The sequence below is a fragment of the Rhinatrema bivittatum genome, chromosome 12, assembly GCF_901001135.1.
Source record: "Rhinatrema bivittatum chromosome 12, aRhiBiv1.1, whole genome shotgun sequence".
NCBI classification, from domain to species: Eukaryota; Metazoa; Chordata; class Amphibia; order Gymnophiona; family Rhinatrematidae; genus Rhinatrema; species Rhinatrema bivittatum.
In genome coordinates, this window is record NC_042626.1 from 4,569,416 (window position 1) to 4,590,283 (window position 20,868).

Genomic DNA, 20,868 nt, shown 5'->3' on the forward strand with positions numbered 1-20,868 from the left:
TGTGCTTATCCCAGGCTTTACCTCTCACTCCCCCACAGCTAAGGATCCTCTGTGCTTATCCCAGGCTTTACCCCTCACTCCCCCACAGCTAAGGATCCTCTGTGCTTATCCCAGGCTTTACCTCTCACTCCCTCACAGCTAAGGATCCTCTGTGCTTATCCCAGGCTTTACCCCTCACTCCCTCACAGCTAAGGATCCTCTGTGCTTATCCCAGGCTTTACCCCTCACTCCCCCACAGCTAAGGATCCTCTGTGCTTATCCCAGGCTTTACCCCTCACTCCCCCACAGCTAAGGATCCTCTGTGCTTATCCCAGGCTTTACCCCTCACTCCCTCACTGCTGAGGATCCTCTGTGCCCGTCCCAGGCTTTATCCCTCGCTCCCTCACCCAGGGATTCTGTGCCTGTCCCAGGCTTTACCCCTCACTGCTGAGGATCCTCTGTGCCCCTCTCAGGCTTTACCCCTCACTGCTGAGGGTCCTCTGTGCCCCTCTCAGGCTTTACCCCTCACTGCTGAGGGTCCTCTGTGCCCCTCTCAGGCTTTACCCCTCACTGCTGAGGATCCTCTGTGCCCCTCTCAGGCTTTACCCCTCACTGCTGAGGGTCCTCTGTGCCCCTCTCAGGCTTTACCCCTCACTGCTGAGGATCCTCTGTGCCACTCTCAGGCATCCTTGATTTCTGGCTGTAACGCACAGTCAGACTATGACAAAACCTGAATTCAGGAAACAACCCAGTAAACATCCTGACAGTTCCCAAAGGTGGCTGAACCACCACCACACAGTGCCAGGCAGCTTCTTTCAGCAAAACGTCTTCTAAAATAAAGCACTCCAGAGCCAGGACTCAACCGTTCCCTGCCATGACTTTAATTAATCCTTCCCTGCAATTCATATTAACATTAAATCTTCTCTTTCCTGGCACTGTTCTCACAATCAATTGCTCTGCATATAAAGGAGCTGGAGGCACATCCAAACCCTGTGCCCCTTCAGCCTTGCAGGGGGGGCTTTGATGTTAAATACCTAACTACTTGGGTAGGTTGTTGCCCTGCCGGATGAGTGCTGTCCCCTCCCCTTGCCAAGGAAACCCTGCTGCCCTTCCCTAGTGGAGGAGCAGCAGCCACCTCCAGGAAAGGGTATGGTGACCCCTGACTAGCAGCCAGCGAGGAGGGGAGGGGGCAGTATTGGTCTTCCGGAAGCCCCTAGGGCAGGGCACAGCCCTGCACACAATCAGCAGCAGCTCATCCGGCGACAGAGTCTGAAAACTGAACAAAACAGATCAAAAGGCAAACTCCATCAGTGCCCTATCTGCGCTGTTTCTTTCTAAAGATCTCTTTCTGGTCCCGAGGGTGGGGGATAGGGCAGAGAGGGGGAACGTTTGCTCCAGGTTTGGCTCCAGGTTTCTTCTTCAGCAGAGCTCGCCCGGTTAGAGCTCGTGAGCGCTTTTGTGGGGCTTTGGCAGCTGGGCGATGTCGGAGTTTTCCATGAGGTGAAAGTAAAACTGCACCCCTCTCTCATACATCTCTAGCGAAATCCGTTCATTCAGGCCATGAATCCTGTTTGAAAAACCACAAATGCACACTTTTTATTTCTTTCACGCAACGCCTGGTGCCAGACATTTCAGCCCGCTGAGGGGAGCGCCATTACCTGCCCAGATCCTCGCGTTTCAGCCAGATTGGGGAAAAGCGATAGATGCTGTCAGTGAGATTGACAAAGTGCCGGCTGTCCGTGTTCCCGATGCAAACGCCTGGGAAGCAAGAAACAAAACGCAACAGTGTCCAAGATGCAGCGTGCACTGCAGCCAACGGTCTCTGCCCATGCCCAGCCCAGCCTGGCATCAAGGACCCGGTCAACGTCCTCTCTTACCGGGAGCCACCATGCTAACTTCGGAGAAAACCTCATGGATGGTGCGTCTGATGATCTGGAATCCGAAGGAGTCCTCATCGTAGGGGCTGACAGGGAGCGGGTCAAAGGCATCCTGCACGTTTAGCTTTACTCTCTCATCAGCAACAGTGGCTCTCACCAGCTCTAGGACCTGCAGGAGAAGAACAGGGAGAGAATTCAGAGCTGGAAAATCACACGGAGCCAGATCCAGAACCATTAATCCCCAGAGTAAGAGAATCACAGAGAGCCAGATCCAGAACCATTAATCCCCAGAGTAAGGGAATCACAGAGAGCCAGATCCAGAACCATTAATCCCCAGAGCAGGAGAATCACAGAGAGCCAGATCCAGAACCATTAATCCCCAGAGCAGGAGAATCACAGAGAGCCAGATCCAGAACCATTAATCCCCAGAGCAAGAGAATCACAGAGAGCCAGATCCAGAACCATTAATCCCCAGAGTAAGAGAATCACAGAGAGCCAGATCCAGAACCATTAATCCCCAGAGCAGGAGAATCACAGAGAGCCAGATCCAGAACCATTAATCCCCAGAGTAAGAGAATCACAGAGAGCCAGAACCATTAATCCCCAGAGTAAGAGAATCACAGAGAGCCAGATCCAGAACCATTAATCCCCAGAGTAAGAGAATCACAGAGAGCCAGATCCAGAACCATTAATCCCCAGAGTAGGAGAATCACAGAGAGCCAAAACCAGAACCATTAATCCCCAGAGTAAGTGAATCACAGAGAGCCAGATCCAGAACCATTAATCCCCAGAGTAAGAGAATCACAGAGAGCCAGATCCAGAACCATTAATCCCCAGAGTAAGGGAATCACAGAGAGCCAGATCCAGAACCATTAATCCCCAGAGTAAGGGAATCACAGACAGCCAGAACCAGAACCATTAATCCCCAGAGTAAGGGAATCACAGACAGCCAGAACCAGAACCATTAATCCCCAGAGTAAGAGAATCACAGAGAGCCAGATCCAGAACCATTAATCCCCAGAGTAGGAGAATCACAGAGAGCCAGAACCAGAACCATTAATCCCCAGAGTAAGGGAATCACAGAGAGCCAGATCCAGAACCATTAATCCCCAGAGCAGGAGAATCACAGAGAGCCAGATCCAGAACCATTAATCCCCAGAGTAAGAGGATCACAGAGAGCCAGATCCAAAACCATTAATCCCCAGAGTAAGAGAATCACAGAGAGCCAGATCCAGAACCATTAATCCCCAGAGTAAGAGATTCACAGAGAGCCAGAACCAGAACCATTAATCCCCAGAGTAAGGGAATCACAGAGAGCCAGATCCAGAACCATTAATCCCCAGAGTAAGAGATTCACAGAGAGCCAGAACCAGAACCATTAATCCCCAGAGTAAGGGAATCACAGAGAGCCAGATCCAGAACCATTAATCCCCAGAGTAAGAGAATCACAGAGAGCCAGAACCAGAACCATTAATCCCCAGAGTAAGAGAATCACAGAGAGCCAGATCCAGAACCATTAATCCCCAGAGTAAGAGAATCACAGAGAGCCAGAACCAGAACCATTAATCCCCAGAGTAAGAGAATCACAGAGAGCCAGAACCATTAATCCCCAGAGCAGGAGAATCACAGAGAGCCAGAACCATTAATCCCCAGAGTAAGAGAATCACAGAGAGCCAGAACCATTAATCCCCAGAGCAGGAGAATCACAGAGAGCCAGATCCAGAACCATTAATCCCCAGAGTAAGAGAATAACAGAGAGCCAGATCCAGAACCATTAATCCCCAGAGCAGGAAAATCAAAGGGAGCCAGAACCAGAACAGTGAATCTCCATAGTAGTAGCATCATGGAGATCTAGAACCATTAAACCCTAGAGCAGGAGAATCACGTGGAACCAGAACTATTACATTTTTAGAGCAGAATAATCAAAGAGGGCAAAAGTGGTATTTCTAAAGCAAAACAAAATGCTGGCTGCTGTTTTTCCGGCATTTCAGCTCACCAATGAGCAAACTCACTCAGCTCTAACTCCTGGGAAGTAACTTCCTGTGCTGGGCTCTGCCCTACACCTTTTTGACTCCTGTTGAAATATTCTCTTCTGGGGGCTCAGACTGTTCTCTATGTAATCCTCATCCTACCTTAAACAGTGGTATTAGGAAGCTAATCAAGGCTTTGTTATTCAGGCAGCCTTTACAAATGTTAAGTTATCGGTTTAATGCTTTTTGATTTGCTTTTACTGTTATGTACGTAAAAACTTGTAATGGGCACTGGCCGTGACTTTGGGGAATGTAAGCATGGAAAATAAATATCTGCCTGACTCAGGTCATTATCCCCAAGGAGGCAGTGCTCCTGGAAAGCCACCGGCCCCAGCCATGCCAAACTCATCAGAGACTAAATAAAGGTGACGTGGAGTAGGCAGTTGCTATAGAACCTCTTCCACTGTCTGGGCCGGGTGGATCCGGAAGTTGACTGTTGCGTTTGCAAAAGGCGGGATGACATTAGCCTGCGAATGTAAGAGACAAAGAAAGAAAAGGACAAATAAAGAATCTATTGCCAGGAAAACTGAAATGTCAAAAATACAATGTGATAAAACAGGAGGTAGAGCAGTGCCCCTTGCCCTCAGTTACTGGGATTTCAGCAGCCCCTGTATAAACTGGCTCGGAGGCATTCGAGTTTGGACACGTCCTCGACAGCCATTCCCATCACTCTGAATCTAACTAAACCAGCAGTGCCACTGCACGCAGATGTCACACTCAGAACGTGAAACATGAACACAGGAAGGCTAAAGAGCGTTACACTCATATACATGAAGCACAAACACAGCACGGACAGCTGAAGAGTGAATCTATCAGAGCCACACACAGGCGTCACAATTTATACATATAAAACACGAACACAGCACGGACAGCTGAAGAGTGAATCTTTATCAGAGCCCCATGCAGACGTCACAGTTTATACATATAAAACACGAACACAGCACGGACAGCTGAAGAGTGAATCTTTATCAGAGCCACACACAGGCGTCACAATTTATACATATAAAGCATGAACACAGCACGGACAGCTGAAGAGTGAATCTTTATCAGAGCCCCATGCAGACATCACAATTTATACATATAAAACATGAACACAGCACGGACAGCTGAAGAGTGAATCTTTATCAGAGCCACACACAGGCGTCACAATTTATACATATAAAGCATGAACACAGCACGGACAGCTGAAGAGTGAATCTTTATCAGAGCCCCATGCAGACGTACAATGATACATATAAAGCACGAAAACAGCACGGACAGCTGAAGAGTGAATCTTTATCAGAGCCCCATGCAGACGTACAATGATACATATAAAGCATGAACACAGCACGGACAGCTGAAGATCTGGATTCAGGGAAGCTGGTTTTTAAAAATGGATGTGGCCCTGCTATATTGTACTGTACGGTTTTATTATTTTATATTTTGTGTGTTACTTTGTTGTGTGTATTTGTAACAATTGTATTTCTTTCTATCTCTGTTTTGATTTATTTGTTAAAGGTGTGACAGATAAGTAAGAGCAAATAAACTAAAACTGTACCAAAGGTTCCGCCCTTTGAGTAAAAAAATGTGTAGAAATCTAAGAGATACAAACTATTACGACAAAAAAAAGAACAGTAAGACGGGAATAAGCTGTAAAGATGAAGTGAGGGACAGAGGGAGGAGGGAAGCGGCACTTGCCCCAGTACCTTCACGCCTGCGTGAAACAGCGTCAGGGCGGTGGTGGTTCGCACCAGTGCGCTGGTGGACGGCTCGCGCTCCAGCACTCTGTGTAGAAACAGGGGAAACAGAAGGCTTGTTTAACCACCTGCAGGCAAGCCGGCCTAGGAAGGAGGGCTAGCGAGCACCTTGCGCACGACGCCGCGGGCCACTCACCTGCCAACCACGGGAGCAAACAGCCACAGGTTGCCCATGACGACATTCAGAGGGAAGGCGAACTGGGAGGAAAAAAACCAGAGGTCACCTGAAGCCTCTGCTTCTCCGTCTGGGCCCCTGGTTCCAGACCTCACCCCCGCCTGCGCCCACTCACTGCCAACCTGTAAAGGGGGCCCCGGCTACGCGAGTAGCACAGCCTTTTCAGGGGTGGGGGAGGAGAGGCGAGGGATCCTGCTTTCATATCCCCCCAGCCTTGTCTCATGAGGCTTTACTGTTCAGGTCTCATTCATAACTCACATTTCTTGCTTGCTGGAACTCTAGGTGGGATTTCACACGCAAGAGCAAGAAAGTCTTCTGTACTGCAACCGGCGAGAGCTTCTGTCCGGCTGACTTTATTCCCCGGTTAGCCACGTGGCGCTGACTTGCTATAACCACCCCATTCTGGCAGCCAAGTACCCCTGCTTCAGCTTTACCTGTGTGGCCAGCTGTTCAAAGGTCACCAGCTCCGGCCCTTTCCCAAATAAACTGGGCATGGGGTTCTGCTCCAGCCTGCAATAAAAAGATGGCGTTAAACAGCTGGAAGGACTCTGCCTTGGGCAGTGCTGGGATTCCAGATGTGCTGCTTCTCACCTGGACACAGCTGCGGCTAGGATCCCAATGCTCGTCTCCTTGGGAGGGAAGGAGGAGTGGCCGGGCTCACTGTGCACTGTCAGGGTTAGCGTAATTGCGCCCTTCTCCGTGGTCCCCACCCTAGAGAGCAACAACCAGACTCCACATGTTATAGCTGGCATTTCCCCTCTACAGCATCTGCAGCTTTAACCTTTTACAAGAGAAGACTGGACACTGTCCGGCAGACCTTCCGGTCACTCTTTGAGCAGCCCTCGTTCTGCGACAGCAACACAAACAACGAGGCACAAAATGTCTGCAGCGACTGGTCCCCGAGGGACCTGCGAATCCACATCTGTGTCGCCCACATGGCAGGACGTGCGGAAGCACTGGAGAGTCCCTGCCCATGAAGGCCCAGGGCACTGCTTAATGAAGCAATTATGAATGCGATACCTCCCGGTGAGCGTCAGCCACACCAATAACTGCAGCCGCACAAAGCAGGGAACAGCTGGGCTCACGGGGCGAGAACACGGCAGAACCTCTTCATCCACACTCCCTTTGGACTTACAGGGCCACAGGATCGCTGATGCCTTTCACCACTCCCTCCAGCACCGCCAGCCCCTCATCAGACACGAAGGAGAGTCTCACACCCGCTCGCTCCAGTTTCGCAGCAATTTTCCTTGCTCCGTCATTCCCAGACACCTACAGGATCCCCCCCCAAAAAAAACAACACCCCGTTTAAATCCTCGGCAAATCTGTCTCTGGCATGAAACACAGAGGGTTAGTTTTCACTACCTTTTATACTCGATGGTAAAAAGAAGCACAGAAAAGAGCCTCAGTAAGAGAATAGAGGGGCGGCCTTTACTGGTAACAGCGCACCACACACACAAAGATTTTGGAACTGCATTCCTTTGATTTCTGAATATTATCTTCTTCCAATGAAAGTGAGACTGTGTTCCTCCTGTGTGATGAACGCTGAAATCTTTTTTCCCTGAGGGAGCTCTAATTAGCAAAGCATGTTGAGATGCTATGTGATTATGAGATGATGACAGGGAATGTGTTATATGCTGGGATGCTATGTGATTATGAGATGACGACAGGAGATGCGTTGTGTGTTATATGCTGGGATGCTATGTGATTATGAGATGACAGGGGATGCGTTATGTGTGTTATATGCTGGGATGCTACGTGATTATGAGATGACGACAGGAGATGCGTTATATGTGTTATATGCTGGGATGCTACGTAATTATGAGATGACGACAGGAGATGCGTTATATGTGTTATATGCTGGGATGCTACGTAATTATGAGATGACGACAGGAGATGCATTATATGTGTGATATGCTGGGATGCTACGTGATTATGAGATGACGACAGGAGATGCGTTATGCGTGTTATATGCTGGGATGCTACGTGTTTATGAGATGACGACAGGGGATGCGTTATGTGTGTTATATGCTGGGATGCTACGTGATTATGAGATGACGACAGGAGATGCGTTGTGTGTGTTATATGCTGGGATGCTACGTGATTATGAGATGACGACAGGGGATGCGTTGTGTGTGTTATATGCTGGGATGCTATGTGATTATGAGATGACGACAGGGGATGCGTTGTGTGTGTTATATGCTGGGATGCTATGTGATTATGAGATGACGACAGGGGATGCGTTATATGTGTTATATGCTGGGATGCTACGTGATTATGAGATGACGACAGGAGATGCGTTATGTGTGTTATATGCTGGGATGCTACGTGTTTATGAGATGACGACAGGGGATGCGTTATGTGTGTTATATGCTGGGATGCTACGTGATTATGAGATGACGACAGGAGATGCGTTATATGTGTTATATGCTGGGATGCTATGTGATTATGAGATGATGACAGGGAATGTGTTATATGCTGGGATGCTATGTGATTATGAGATGACGACAGGAGATGCGTTGTGTGTTATATGCTGGGATGCTACGTGATTATGAGATGACAGGGGATGCGTTATGTGTGTTATATGCTGGGATGCTACGTGATTATGAGATGACGACAGGAGATGCGTTATATGTGTTATATGCTGGGATGCTACGTAATTATGAGATGACGACAGGAGATGCGTTATATGTGTGATATGCTGGGATGCTACGTGATTATGAGATGACGACAGGAGATGCGTTATGTGTGTTATATGCTGGGATGCTACGTGATTATGAGATGACGACAGGAGATGCGTTAATATGTGTTATATGCTGGGATGCTACGTGATTATGAGATGACGACAGGAGATGCGTTATGTGTGTTATATGCTGGGATGCTACGTGATTATGAGATGACGACAGGGTATGCGTTATGTGTGTTATATGCTGGGATGCTACGTGATTATGAGATGATGACAGGAGATGCGTTATATGTGTTATATGCTGGGATGCTACGTGATTATGAGATGACGACAGGGGATGCGTTGTGTGTGTTATATGCTGGGATGCTACGTGATTATGAGATGACGACAGGAGATGCATTATATGTGTTATATGCTGGGATGCTATGTGATTATGAGATGACGACAGGGGATGCGTTGTGTGTGTTATATGCTGGGATGCTATGTGATTATGAGATGACGACAGGGGATGCGTTATGTGTGTTATATGCTGGAATGCTACGTGATTATGAGATGACGACAGGAGATGCGTTATATGTGTTATATGCTGGGATGCTACGTGATTATGAGATGACGACAGGGGATGCGTTATGTGTGTTATATGCTGGGATGCTACGTGATTATGAGATGACGACAGGGTATGCGTTATGTGTGTTATATGCTGGGATGCTACGTGATTATGAGATGACGACAGGAGATGCGTTATATGTGTTATATGCTGGGATGCTACGTGATTATGAGATGACGACAGGGGATGCGTTGTGTGTGTTATATGCTGGGATGCTACGTGATTATGAGATGACGACAGGAGATGCGTTATATGTGTTATATGCTGGGATGCTATGTGATTATGAGATGACGACAGGAGATGCGTTGTGTGTGTTATATGCTGGGATGCTATGTGATTATGAGATGACGACAGGGGATGCGTTATGTGTGTTATATGCTGGGATGCTATGTGATTATGAGATGATGACAGGAGATGCGTTATATGTTGGGATGCTATGTGATTATAAGATGACGACAGGAGATGCATTGTGTGTGTTATATGCTGGGATGCTATGTGATTATAAGATGACGACAGGAGATGTGTTATGTGTGTTATATGTTGGGATGCTATGTGATTATGAGATGACGACAGGAGATGCGTTATGTGTGTTATATGCTGGGATGCTATGTGATTATAAGATGACAGGAGATGCGTTATATGTGTTATATGGAGGGGCTGCTATGTGATTATAAGATGACGACAGGAGATGTGTTATGTGTGTTATATGTTGGGATGCTACGTGATTATAAGATGACGACAGGAGATGTGTTATGTGTGTTATATGTTGGGATGCTACGTGATTATAAGATGACGACAGGAGATGTGTTATGTGTGTTATATGTTGGGATGCTACGTGATTATGAGATGACGACAGGAGATGCGTTATGTGTGTTATATGCTGGGATGCTATGTGATTATGAGATGACGACAGGAGATGCGTTATATGTGTTATATGCTGGGATGCTATGTGATTATGAGATGATAGGGGATGCATTATATGTCAGGATGATATGTGGGGATGCTTTAATTTGGGAGCACAGTTGTTTGATGTAATTTGGGTTTGCTTTTGTATATACTTTTTTTTTTACATTTATTAACATTTGTGAATCACCTAACACTTAAAAGGTCTAGGCGATGAACAAGAGTACAATCATAAAAAACATATACAATACAACCCCTGTTTTTTGTAATTTCTGCTCTTTAGTTCAATGTAAACCGATATGATGTCTGCTCTAATATTGGTATAGAAGACTCTTTAAATAAATAATTGTTCATCCGTAATTATATGAGGGGTGCCTATATGGGGTTTTGTATTGCTGTATTTTGTATTTTTTCATTAAAAACTGAAATACTGTATTTGTGATCTCTCATCAGTTGTACATTGGTATTTTTGGATGATATACAGTATCTGAGCATCATCAGAGTACAGAGGGAACAGACAGTACCAAAGAAGAGAAAAAAAAAGTTGTGGAACTGTAGATGCACATAATGAAAGGAGAAGCAGAGGAGGAGCACAGGCACATGCAGTGTAACAGCAGCACAGGCGCATGCAATAACAGCAGGAGAAGCACAGGCACATACAATAATAGCAGGAGGAGCACAGGTGCATACAGTGTAACAGCAGCACAGGCGCATGCAATAACAGCAGGAGAAGCACAGGCACATACAAAAATAGCAGGAGGAGCACAGGTGCATGCAATAACAGCAGGAGAAGCACAGGAGCGTATAGTGTAACAGGAGCACAGGCGAGTTCAATAGCATCAGAAAGAGAACACGCATGTACAGTGACAACAGAAGAAACACAGGCATATACAGTGTAGTCTGAGGTTCACAGCTCTTTAGTGACAGTGAGAGGAGAATGAGGCATGTTCGGTGACAGAATAGGAGCACAGGTATGTACAATGGCAGCAGAAAGAGCACAGTCATGTACAGTGACAACAGAATACAGGCACACACAGTGTAGCATGAGGTTCACATATATATATATATATATATATATATAGTGACAGTGAGAGGAACATAAGGCATGTATGGTAACAGAACTGGAGCACAGGCATGCACAGTGACAACAGGAGGAGCACAGGTGCATACAGTGTAGCCTGAATTTCACAGGTATATAGTGACAGCAAGAGGAGCACAAATGCACACAGTGACAGGAGAAGGAACGAGCATGTATGGTGACAACAGGAGCACAGGTGCGTACAGTGACAGGAGAAGGAACGAGCATGTATGGTGACAACAGGAGCACAGGTGCGTACAGGGGAAGCAGAAAGAGCACAGGTGCGTACAGGGGAAGCAGGAAGAGCACAGGTGCGTACAGGGGAAGCAGAAAGAGCACAGGTACGTAGAGGGGTAGCAGGGAGAGCACAGGTGCGTACAGGGGAAGCAGAAAGAGCACAGGTACGTAGAGGGGTAGCAGGAAGAGCACAGGTGCGTACAGGGGTAGCAGGAAGAGCAGAGGTACGTACAGGGGAAGCAGAAAGAGCACAGGTACGTACAGGGGAAGCAGGAAGAGCACAGGTGCGTACGATAGCAGATGGCAGCTCCCTACCTCTTCATCATGCCCGATGCCGATGTAGAAAGACCGGACTGGCCTGTACTGTCTCTTCAGCAGGAACTCCAGAGCTTGAAGAATGCCCTGTTGTTGCGGGAGAGACGCATGTTACTGATGTCCTCAAAGCTCCCAGCACACGGCTGCCGGCTGCTGCACCCGTCATGCCCTTTCCTACCCGCTCTGCTTTCCCTGCACTTACAATTGCTGCGTTCTTGTCATCCAGAGTCCCCCGGCCGTAGAGGAATCCATCTCGCTCCTGAGCGGAGAAAGGCGGCACCTCCCAGCCCTCGTCGGAGGCTGGGACCACGTCCAGGTGAGCAAGCAGCATGTAAGGCTGGAGGTGGGGGTCGGAGCCCTGCACCGTGAAGAGGTGGCTGTACCCCCCAATCACCTCATGCTGAACGAAGCTGGAGGAGAAGACCCCAGGGAAGACTGCGGGGGAGAGAAGCAAATAAGGGAGACCACATCAGCAAAGGGGCCCCCATCCACTACTGCCTGCAAGCCCAGAGGTTCCCGTCACAGCGGGAAGAGGATGGGGCATGTCGCAGGCCCCGGGACAGGAGAGCACCGTACCTTTCCGAATGTAAGCACTGAATTCCTCCATTGCCGAGGTAGCCACTTTGCCGGGAGAGAAGGAGACAGTGGGGATCCTGATGGCACCTAACGAATGAAAGACAAGAAACCAGGAGGGGGTGAGACAGGACTGCCGGGCCTCAGCTAGGGTCACAGCTGGATAACCCCCCCCCCAACCCCCTCAGGGGGACCAAAGAGGGCCACCTCTTCCTCTCACAGGTTCACATTGACTTTTTCCCTGGAATTTCTCAGCTGACTGCATCCTTTCCTTCTGGTCATCCTAAAGGGGTCTGCGCAGGGCCAGTGCTTCCTTTAGGCAAACTGGGCGGTCGCCTAGCGTGGCAAAAGTTTGGGGGGGGGGCAGCAAAATCCCTCTGGCATGAGGCCCAGAAGGGCTACCTCAGAGCCAATACCAGCAAAGAAGAGGTGGGGGTGCCAGACTCTCCCGCGCCAGCCTTGGGTCTGCTTCTGCTTTCCTGGATAAAGCTCCCGAGGTCTCGCTTCCCTTCCCCTCCCTGTTCTCAGACTTTGAAAAAGGATTTCGCTGCTCTGCTCACAAACACTTCTGCTGCTGAACAGCACAGTATCAAGGCCTAATATTCAGATTTGTAATGTCCTCAATGGATAATCCGGAAAAGCATTAAAATATTCAACATTTAGCCTCAGGAATGGAATAGCAACTAGTAAAAAAAGGTTGTAGTAAAGTTATTCTTTGTTTTCTCTGCTGATATTATTTTAAGACGGGGGTTTTTTTTCCAGAGCTCATGCACGGTGCAGAAAGCGTCATCACTGCATCAATACAGAGCAACCCACAGTGATAGGGAAATCACCGCTGGCCAATCAGATCACTCCTTTTGTTCCCAGCATTCTCATCTCATAATCATTCTGGTTAATAATTAAGATGTTTCATAACGCTGACAGTTAATTTTCACTTATTTTCTGTGCCAGATGAGCGTATGTTACACTAAAACTCCTCCTGCAGCTCCGTCTGTGCTGAGCTGATGTAATTAATACCTCCATGCAGCTATAGCAAAACACAGAAACTCCTTGTAAGCAAAGATCCCAAGACTCATCCATTCTCTTGCCATTTTCCCTTCCTGTTACAGTTCAGAAGACCCTACTTCATCTCCATTTACACCCATCACTTCCGACAGCTAAGGATCCTCTGTGCTTATCCCAGGCTTTACCCCTCACTCCCCCACAGCTAAGGATCCTCTGTGCTTATCCCAGGCTTTACCCCTCACTCCCTCACAGCTAAGGATCCTCTGTGCTTATCCCAGGCTTTACCCCTCACTCCCTCACAGCTAAGGATCCTCTGTGCTTATCCCAGGCTTTACCCCTCACTCCCCCACAGCTAAGGATCCTCTGTGCTTATCCCAGGCTTTACCCCTCACTCCCCACAGCTAAGGATCCTCTGTGCTTATCCCAGGCTTTACCCCTCACTCCCTCACAGCTAAGGATCCTCTGTGCTTATCCCAGGCTTTACCCCTCACTCCCTCACAGCTAAGGATCCTCTGTGCTTATCCCAGGCTTTACCCCTCAATCCCCCCACATCTAAGGATCCTCTGTGCTTATCCCAGGCTTTACTCCTCACTCCCCCACAGCTAAGGATCCTCTGTGCTTATCCCAGGCTTTACCCCTCACTCCCCCAGAGCTAAGGATCCTCTGTGCTTATCCCAGGCTTTACCCCTCACTCCCCCACAGCTAAGGATCCTCTGTGCTTATCCCAGGCTTTACCCCTCACTCCCCCACAGCTAAGGATCCTCTGTGCTTATCCCAGGCTTTACCCCTCACTCCCCTCACAGCTAAGGATCCTCTGTGCTTATCCCAGGCTTTACCCCTCACTCCCCACAGCTAAGGATCCTCTGTGCTTATCCCAGGCTTTACCCCTCACTCCCCACAGCTAAGGATCCTCTGTGCTTATCCCAGGCTTTACTCCTCAATCCCCCACAGCTAAGGATCCTCTGTGCTTATCCAGGCTTTACCCCTCACTCCCCCACAGCTAAGGATCCTCTGTGCTTATCCCAGGCTTTACCCCTCACTCCCCCACAGCTAAGGATCCTCTGTGCTTATCCCAGGCTTTACCCCTCACTCCCCACAGCTAAGGATCCTCTGTGCTTATCCCAGGCTTTACCCCTCACTCCCTCACAGCTAAGGATCCTCTGTGCTTATCCCAGGCTTTACCCCTCACTCCCTCACAGCTAAGGATCCTCTGTGCTTATCCCAGGCTTTACCCCTCAATCCCCCCACATCTAAGGATCCTCTGTGCTTATCCCAGGCTTTACCTCTCACTCCCTCACAGCTAAGGATCCTCTGTGCTTATCCCAGGCTTTACCCCTCACTCCCTCACATCTAAGGATCCTCTGTGCTTATCCCAGGCTTTACTCCTCACTCCCCCACAGCTAAGGATCCTCTGTGCTTATCCCAGGCTTTAGCCCTCAATCCCCCCCACATCTAAGGATCCTCTGTGCTTATCCCAGGCTTTACCTCTCACTCCCTCACAGCTAAGGATCCTCTGTGCTTATCCCAGGCTTTACCCCTCACTCCCCCACAGCTAAGGATCCTCTGTGCTTATCCCAGGCTTTACCCCTCACTCCCTCCCACAGCTAAGGATACTCTGTGCTTATCCCAGGCTTTACCCCTCACTCCTCCACAGCTAAGGATCCTCTGTGCTTATCCCAGGGTTTACCTCTCACTCCCTCACAGCTAAGGATCCTCTGTGCTTATCCCAGGCTTTACCTCTCACTCCCTCACAGCTAAGGATCCTCTGTGCTTATCCCAGGCTTTACCCCTCACTCCCCCACAGCTAAGGATCCTCTGTGCTTAACCCAGGCTTTACCTCTCACTCCCTCACAGCTAAGGATCCTCTGTGCTTATCCCAGGCTTTACCTCTCACTCCCCCACAGCTAAGGATCCTCTGTGCTTATCCCAGGCTTTACCCCTCACTCCCCCACAGCTAAGGATCCTCTGTGCTTATCCCAGGCTTTACCCCTCACTCCCCCTACAGCTAAGGATCCTCTGTGTATGTCACAAGCATCCACCCTTTCTTTGAATCAAATGCATGAGGGGTGCAGAGCAGGGACAGCGCTGCTTATTTTAGTCAGTGCCTTTCTGTCATTGTTAATGGTGTGGGAGCAAAAGACAGTGCATCCTATATGAAATAGTATGAAAGAAGAACTGGAGGGCTCTGTGCTTTATATGCTCCCTGTCACTGCAGATGCCTGTTCTTCAGCATCCTAAGCAGCAGATGGCGCTGCACCCTAAGCCATGCATCTGTTTATCAAGGACTAGAAAAACCATTCCGTTTGCCCAAACTCACTAGCGGGCCGATTCAGTAAAGGCCGCGGGAGAGTGGGCAAACGCCCACTCACCTGTGCGCGTGATTCAGTATTTAAATTAGGTCCGGCGGTAGAAACGGGCAAAAGGAGGCGCTAGGGACACTCCTTTTGCCCCGGAGCGGCGGCTGTCAGCGGGTTTGACAGCCGATGCTCAATTTTGCCGGCGTCGGTTCTCGAGCCCACTGATAGCCATGGGCTCGGAAACCGGACGGCGGCAAAAATTGAGCGTCCGGTTTTCGACCCGACAGCCACCGGCCGACTTCAAAATTTTTTTTTTTACTTTTTTTACCCTTCGGGACCTCCAACTTAATATCGTCATGATATTAAGTCAGAGGGTGCACAGAAAAGCAGTTTTTACTGCTTTTCTGAGCACTTTCCTGGTGCCTGGAGAAATTAGCGCCTGCCTTTGGATATGCACTAATTTCTGAAAGTAAAATGTGTGGCTTGGCTGCACATTTTACTTACTGAATCGCGAGGGAATACCTAATAGGGTCTTCAACATGCATTTGCATGTTGAGGGCGCTATTAGGTTTGGCGGGTTGGACGTGTGTTTTCCGCTCCTTACTGAATAAGGGGTAAGGGAAAATGCGCGTCCACTCGCGGGTTAACAGTGCACTCCGCCGGAGCGCACTGTACTGTATCGGCCTGTAGGGTAGATGGTCAGTGGCAGAAGGAAGATTTAAACTTATGTCCCTGGTCTTCCCTGATGCAAAATCCAGTATTCTGGCTATCAGGCCACACGCACCTTGATAATCCCTCCCAACTAATTGCTTTACAGTAAGATCAGGGAATTATATCAAGGATGAGCACTTGATGTGATTTATCTGGACATCAGCAAAGCTCTGTCCTGCATAGGAGTGTCATGAGTTAAATTAAACGCCTGGGAGTGGATCCCAAGGTAAAGGATTACAGAGTGGCTGACGGACAGACGACAGCGAGTGGTGGAAAATGGAACCTACTCTGAGGAGGGAAGAGTGATAAGGGGAGTGCCTCAGCAATTGGTTTAGGAGCCGGATCCATTCAATATCTTTGTGAGCGATTTAATGGAAGGATTAGAAGAAAAAGTTTGTCTTTTTGTGAATGACTAAGATCTGCAGCAGCATGGAAAACCTGAAGGAGAATGAAAAGTGAACTGAAAAAGCTTGAGCAGCGGCCGAAGAGATTCAAAGCCTAGAAGTGCAGAATTGTGCATTTGGGAAGCAAAAATTCAAAGATGCTGTACAGGATGGGGCACGGACTGGGGAGAAACGACCTGAAGGCAGTAAAGCAATGTAACAAGGCAATGCTAAGGCCAGAAGATCGCTGGGCTGCACTGAGAGAGAAATAACCAATAAGAAAAAGGAGGTGATGATGCCCCTGTACAGGTCCTCGGTGAGGCCTTACCTGGATTCAATATCCCAAAAAGGATAGGGATAGGATGAAGGCGGTCCAGAAAAGGGCGAGCAAACTTGTGGGGGAGTCTGTATCAGAAGATCTACGAGGAGAGATTGAAGGATCTAAATATGTACACCCTGGACGAGAGGAGGTGCAGGGGAGATACCTGAAAGGTTTTAATCAGGCATAAACATCTAACTTTTTCAAATGGAAAAGATGTTGAAGAACACGGAGGTCAAGCTATGAAACTGCAAAGGACGAGACTCAGGAATGTCAGAAAATATTCCTTCACATGGAATAACTCCTGAAAAAAGAGGTGAAGACAAGAACAGCGATGGAATTCAATAGGGCATGGGGATCCCCAGAGGATAGAGCACAGCTTTCCAAACTGTGTGTCGCCTGCAGAGTGAAGGTGTCACCCGGTCCACATAGCAGCAGGACCAGGGGAAGCAGGGAACTACAGCAGGAAGATTGGCGGGGTCCTGGTGGAGCTTTACCTCACCACGGCCCGAAGAAAAGGGTCACGTTCACTCCTCCTCCTTCCTGCATGCGCAGCCCCGGAAGAAAAACGTTGCTGGAGCCGCGTGGGCAGGAAGGAGGAGGAGCATCTGCCGTGTACAGAAGAAGAGCAGCATTAATGGGCTGCCACGGATCCCACGTCGCGGTGATCCAAGAAGAGGAGGAAACCCGGTAGTGGGGCCACTGTGAGAATGAGAACCTGACTGTGTGTTTGAGGGAAGAAGACAGATGGAGAGATGATACAAAATTATTCAGAGTAGTTAAATCACAAATGGATTGTGATACATTACAGGAGGACCTTGTGAGACTGGAAGATTGGGCATCCAAATGGCAGATGAAATTTAATGTGGATAAGTGCAAGGTGATGCATATAGGGAAAAATAACCCTTGCTGTAGTTACACGATGTTAGGTTCCATATTAGGTGCTACCACCCAGGAAAGAGATCTAGGCATCATAGTGGATAATACTTTAAAATCGTCGGCTCAGTGTGCTGCAGCAGTCAAAAAAGCAAACAGAATGTTAGGAATTATTAGGAAGGGAATGGTTAATACGGAAAATGTCATAATGCCTCTGTATCGCTCCATGGTGAGACCGCACCTTGAATACTGTGTACAGTTCTGGTCGCCGCATCTCACAAAGAATATAGTTGCGATGGAGAAGGTACAGAGAAGGGCAACCAAAATGATAAAGGGGATGGAACAGCTCTACTATGAGGAAAGGCTGAAGAAGTTAGGGCTGTTCAGCTTGGAGAAGAGACGGCTGAGGGAGGATATGACAGAGGTGTTTTAAAATCATGAGAGGTCTAGAATGGGTAGATGTGACTCGGTTATTTATTCTTTTAGATAATAGAAGGACTAGGGGGCACTCCATGAAGTTAGCATGTGGCACATTTAAGACTAATCAGAGAAAATTCTTTTTCACTCAACGCACAATAAAGCTCTGGAATTTGTTGCCAGAGGATGTGGTCAGTGCAGTTAGTGTAGCTGGGTTCAAAAAAGGTTTGGATAAGTTCTTGGAGGAGAAGTCCATTAACGGCTATTAATCAAGTTTACTTAGGGAATAGCCACTGCTATTAATTGCATCAGGAGCATGGGATCTTCTTAGTGTTTGGGTACTTGCCAGGTTCTTGTGGTCTGGTTTGGCCTCTGTTGGAAACAGGATGCTGGGCTTGTTGGACCCTTGGTCTGACCCAGCCTGGCAATTTCTTATGTTCTTAAGACCCCGTAAAAGGAATTGGCAAAAAAACAAGAAAGGGAAGGTGGAAAAAAAAGCCTGTGACCAGCTGATTAGAAAACTAAGATCAGACAGCAAAGGTAAAAAAAAATTACTTTTTAGTGCTTGGCACATGTTATCTTTGGGAATGTGCAAGAGTAGCACTTTCTCTCTGCTGATCTTGCAATGTACGAAATCGGCATGGAGGAAGTGGAAGCCCACAAGTATTTAATACTGCGGTGCCTGCACAGAGGAGGCACCAGAATGGGCTTCAGTGCCAGTAGCAGCAATCAGCACCTCCCCAAATATCCACATGGCAGCAGTGACAGCAGCAGCAGAGGCCTTCAGTGTGTGCAAGTGTATGAATGGGAGTCTGCCTGGGGGTCAGTGTATGTGAATGCATGGGTGCCTGCCTGAGGCTGTATCTGTGTATGAGAATGAATGGGTGTCTTCCTGGGGTTTGTATGTGTGAGAATAGGTGCCTGCATGTGTGTGTGTGTGAATAAATTGGTGCCTGCCTGGGGGTCTGTGTGTGTGAGAATGAATGTGTGCATACCTGGGGGATGGGGAGGGAGCGGTGTGAGAATGAATGGGGAGCTGCCTGGGGGTCTGTGTGTGTGTGTTTGTGTGAGAATGAATGTGTGCATGCCTGGGCGGGGGAGGGAGCGGTGTGTGAATGTATGGGTGCCTGCCTGAGGCTGTATCTGTGTATGAGAATGAATGGGTGTCTTCCTGGGGCTGTCTGTGTGAGAACAGGTGCCTGCCTGTGTGTGGTGTATGTGAGTGTGTGAGAATAAATTGGTGCCTGCCTGGGGGTTTCTGTGTGTGTGTGAGAATGAATGTGTGCATACCTGGGGGATGGGGAGGGAGCGGTGTGAGAATGAATGGGGAGCTGCCTGGGGGTCAGTGTGGGTGTAACCTTATGTAATCCACAAAAATGTATGTATATATTTAAGGAAACGTACATAAATTGTTCAATACGTTTTGTTCGTTTAACCTTTAACCTCTGGTTTGCTAGTAGACTGAATTTCTGTGTCCAAAAGGATGGGCTTCACCTTAACCAGAGTGCAACCAAGCTGCTGGCACTAACTTTCAAAAAGGAGATAGAGCAGCTTTTAAACGAGAACAAGGGGGAAAGCCGACAGTCGCTCAGAGGTGCATGGGTAGGAGAAATGTATCCTTGAAGGATACTAATGAAACAGGAGAGTTAGGGCATCCCAACAGAGAGGTTCCAATAAAAGCAAACGTAGCCCATGTGCCTATATGTAAAAAATCACCGAAGCTAATGATTTCCGAATTATCCCTAACAACTGAAAAGCAGGTTGTTAAAACAAACAAAAACCACACTTTGTTATGTGGGTACTTAAGATGATGGGAAGTGAAGGGACTTGGCCAAGGTCATGAGTGTCAGTGGCAGAAACGAGGAAAGATCTGAACTCGAGCCTCCTGTGTGTATTAAATATCCTCACCTGGCCAGGCAGATGACACAGTATTAGGGGGACCTATAATCTTAAGTCCATAAACCCCACTCAAGGACACAAGCGGAGTCCATGATGCTGAATTTTCTGTTCTTTTTACAGCAGAAGGTTTCTTCGGTTTCAGACAGTTCAGGTAGCATTTAAACAAAAAGATTACATAAAGTGGGCAATTTCTGTTTTACTTCTGCGCGTTAAACACTGCCCTATTTTGTGTCCCACACTGACACAAGCAAAGCAGGAATACAGCGAAGAGGGGCCCCTAAAGGAAGCCGCACCCCCCTCCCCTTCATACGTGCGCAGTTTACAAACGGGGAAGGAGGACGCAGCAGCAGCAGCAGGAAGGACGTGCGCCTGCGCCCGCGCCCCGGCTCGGTCACCTCGCAGCGCCTCGCGCAGCTGCTCCTTCTCCTGGGCGCTGAATCCCACCGGCCGGCGCCGGGCCCCCTCCGCCTGCGGCTCGGAAAAGCGGCAGCTCCTCAGCAGCAGCGGCACCGTGAACACGAACAAGGCGAGCCCGAGGCCGAAGCCGGCCAGCCCGGCCGCCCCACCGCGAGCCATCTGCACTGGCAGCGGGAGCGCCTTCCACCAATCCCTGGCCTCACCGCCCCGCAGCCAGCCAATCACAGCAGCACCCTCTGCGAACGGCCTGCTGGGGCTTGTAGTTTCTCGGACGTGTCGGTGCAGCGCAGAAAGGTGTCCTTGCCAATCTGAGCTGCGGGGTACAAGGTCCAGCCTGGGGACTGCTAGGCC

The 20,868-nt window shown here is 48.7% G+C and overlaps 1 protein-coding gene across 1 annotated transcript; it reads right to left on the bottom strand.

Moving 5' to 3' along the window:
• Positions 1–837: 837 nt before the first annotated feature.
• LOC115073885 (N-fatty-acyl-amino acid synthase/hydrolase PM20D1-like) lies at positions 838–20,718 on the bottom strand. Its single transcript, XM_029572815.1, has 13 exons — positions 20,496–20,718; positions 12,197–12,283; positions 11,823–12,055; positions 11,621–11,707; positions 6,933–7,066; positions 6,389–6,508; positions 6,232–6,307; positions 5,759–5,820; positions 5,572–5,650; positions 4,282–4,353; positions 1,857–2,025; positions 1,638–1,737; positions 838–1,546 (listed from the first exon to the last, which is right to left on the bottom strand). Exons 1-13 carry the CDS (start codon positions 20,674–20,676, stop codon positions 1,417–1,419), a joined length of 1,530 nt encoding a protein of 509 aa, XP_029428675.1. The 5' UTR covers positions 20,677–20,718; the 3' UTR covers positions 838–1,416.
• Positions 20,719–20,868: the final 150 nt, after the last annotated feature.

What these genes read in the sequence shown, in the direction of transcription:
- LOC115073885 (XM_029572815.1), bottom strand. Translation starts at nt 20,676, where the DNA reads ATGGCTCGCGGTGGGGCGGCCGGGCTGGCCGGCTTCGGCCTCGGGCTC. An exon ending in TTTGCTCCCGTGGTTGGCAG is followed by an intron (nt 5,651 to 5,758) that starts GTGAGTGGCCCG and finishes GTTTCTACACAG; the next exon opens with AGTGCTGGAGCGCGAGCCGT. An exon ending in TGTTTCACGCAGGCGTGAAG is followed by an intron (nt 4,354 to 5,571) that starts GTACTGGGGCAA and finishes TTACATTCGCAG; the next exon opens with GCTAATGTCATCCCGCCTTT.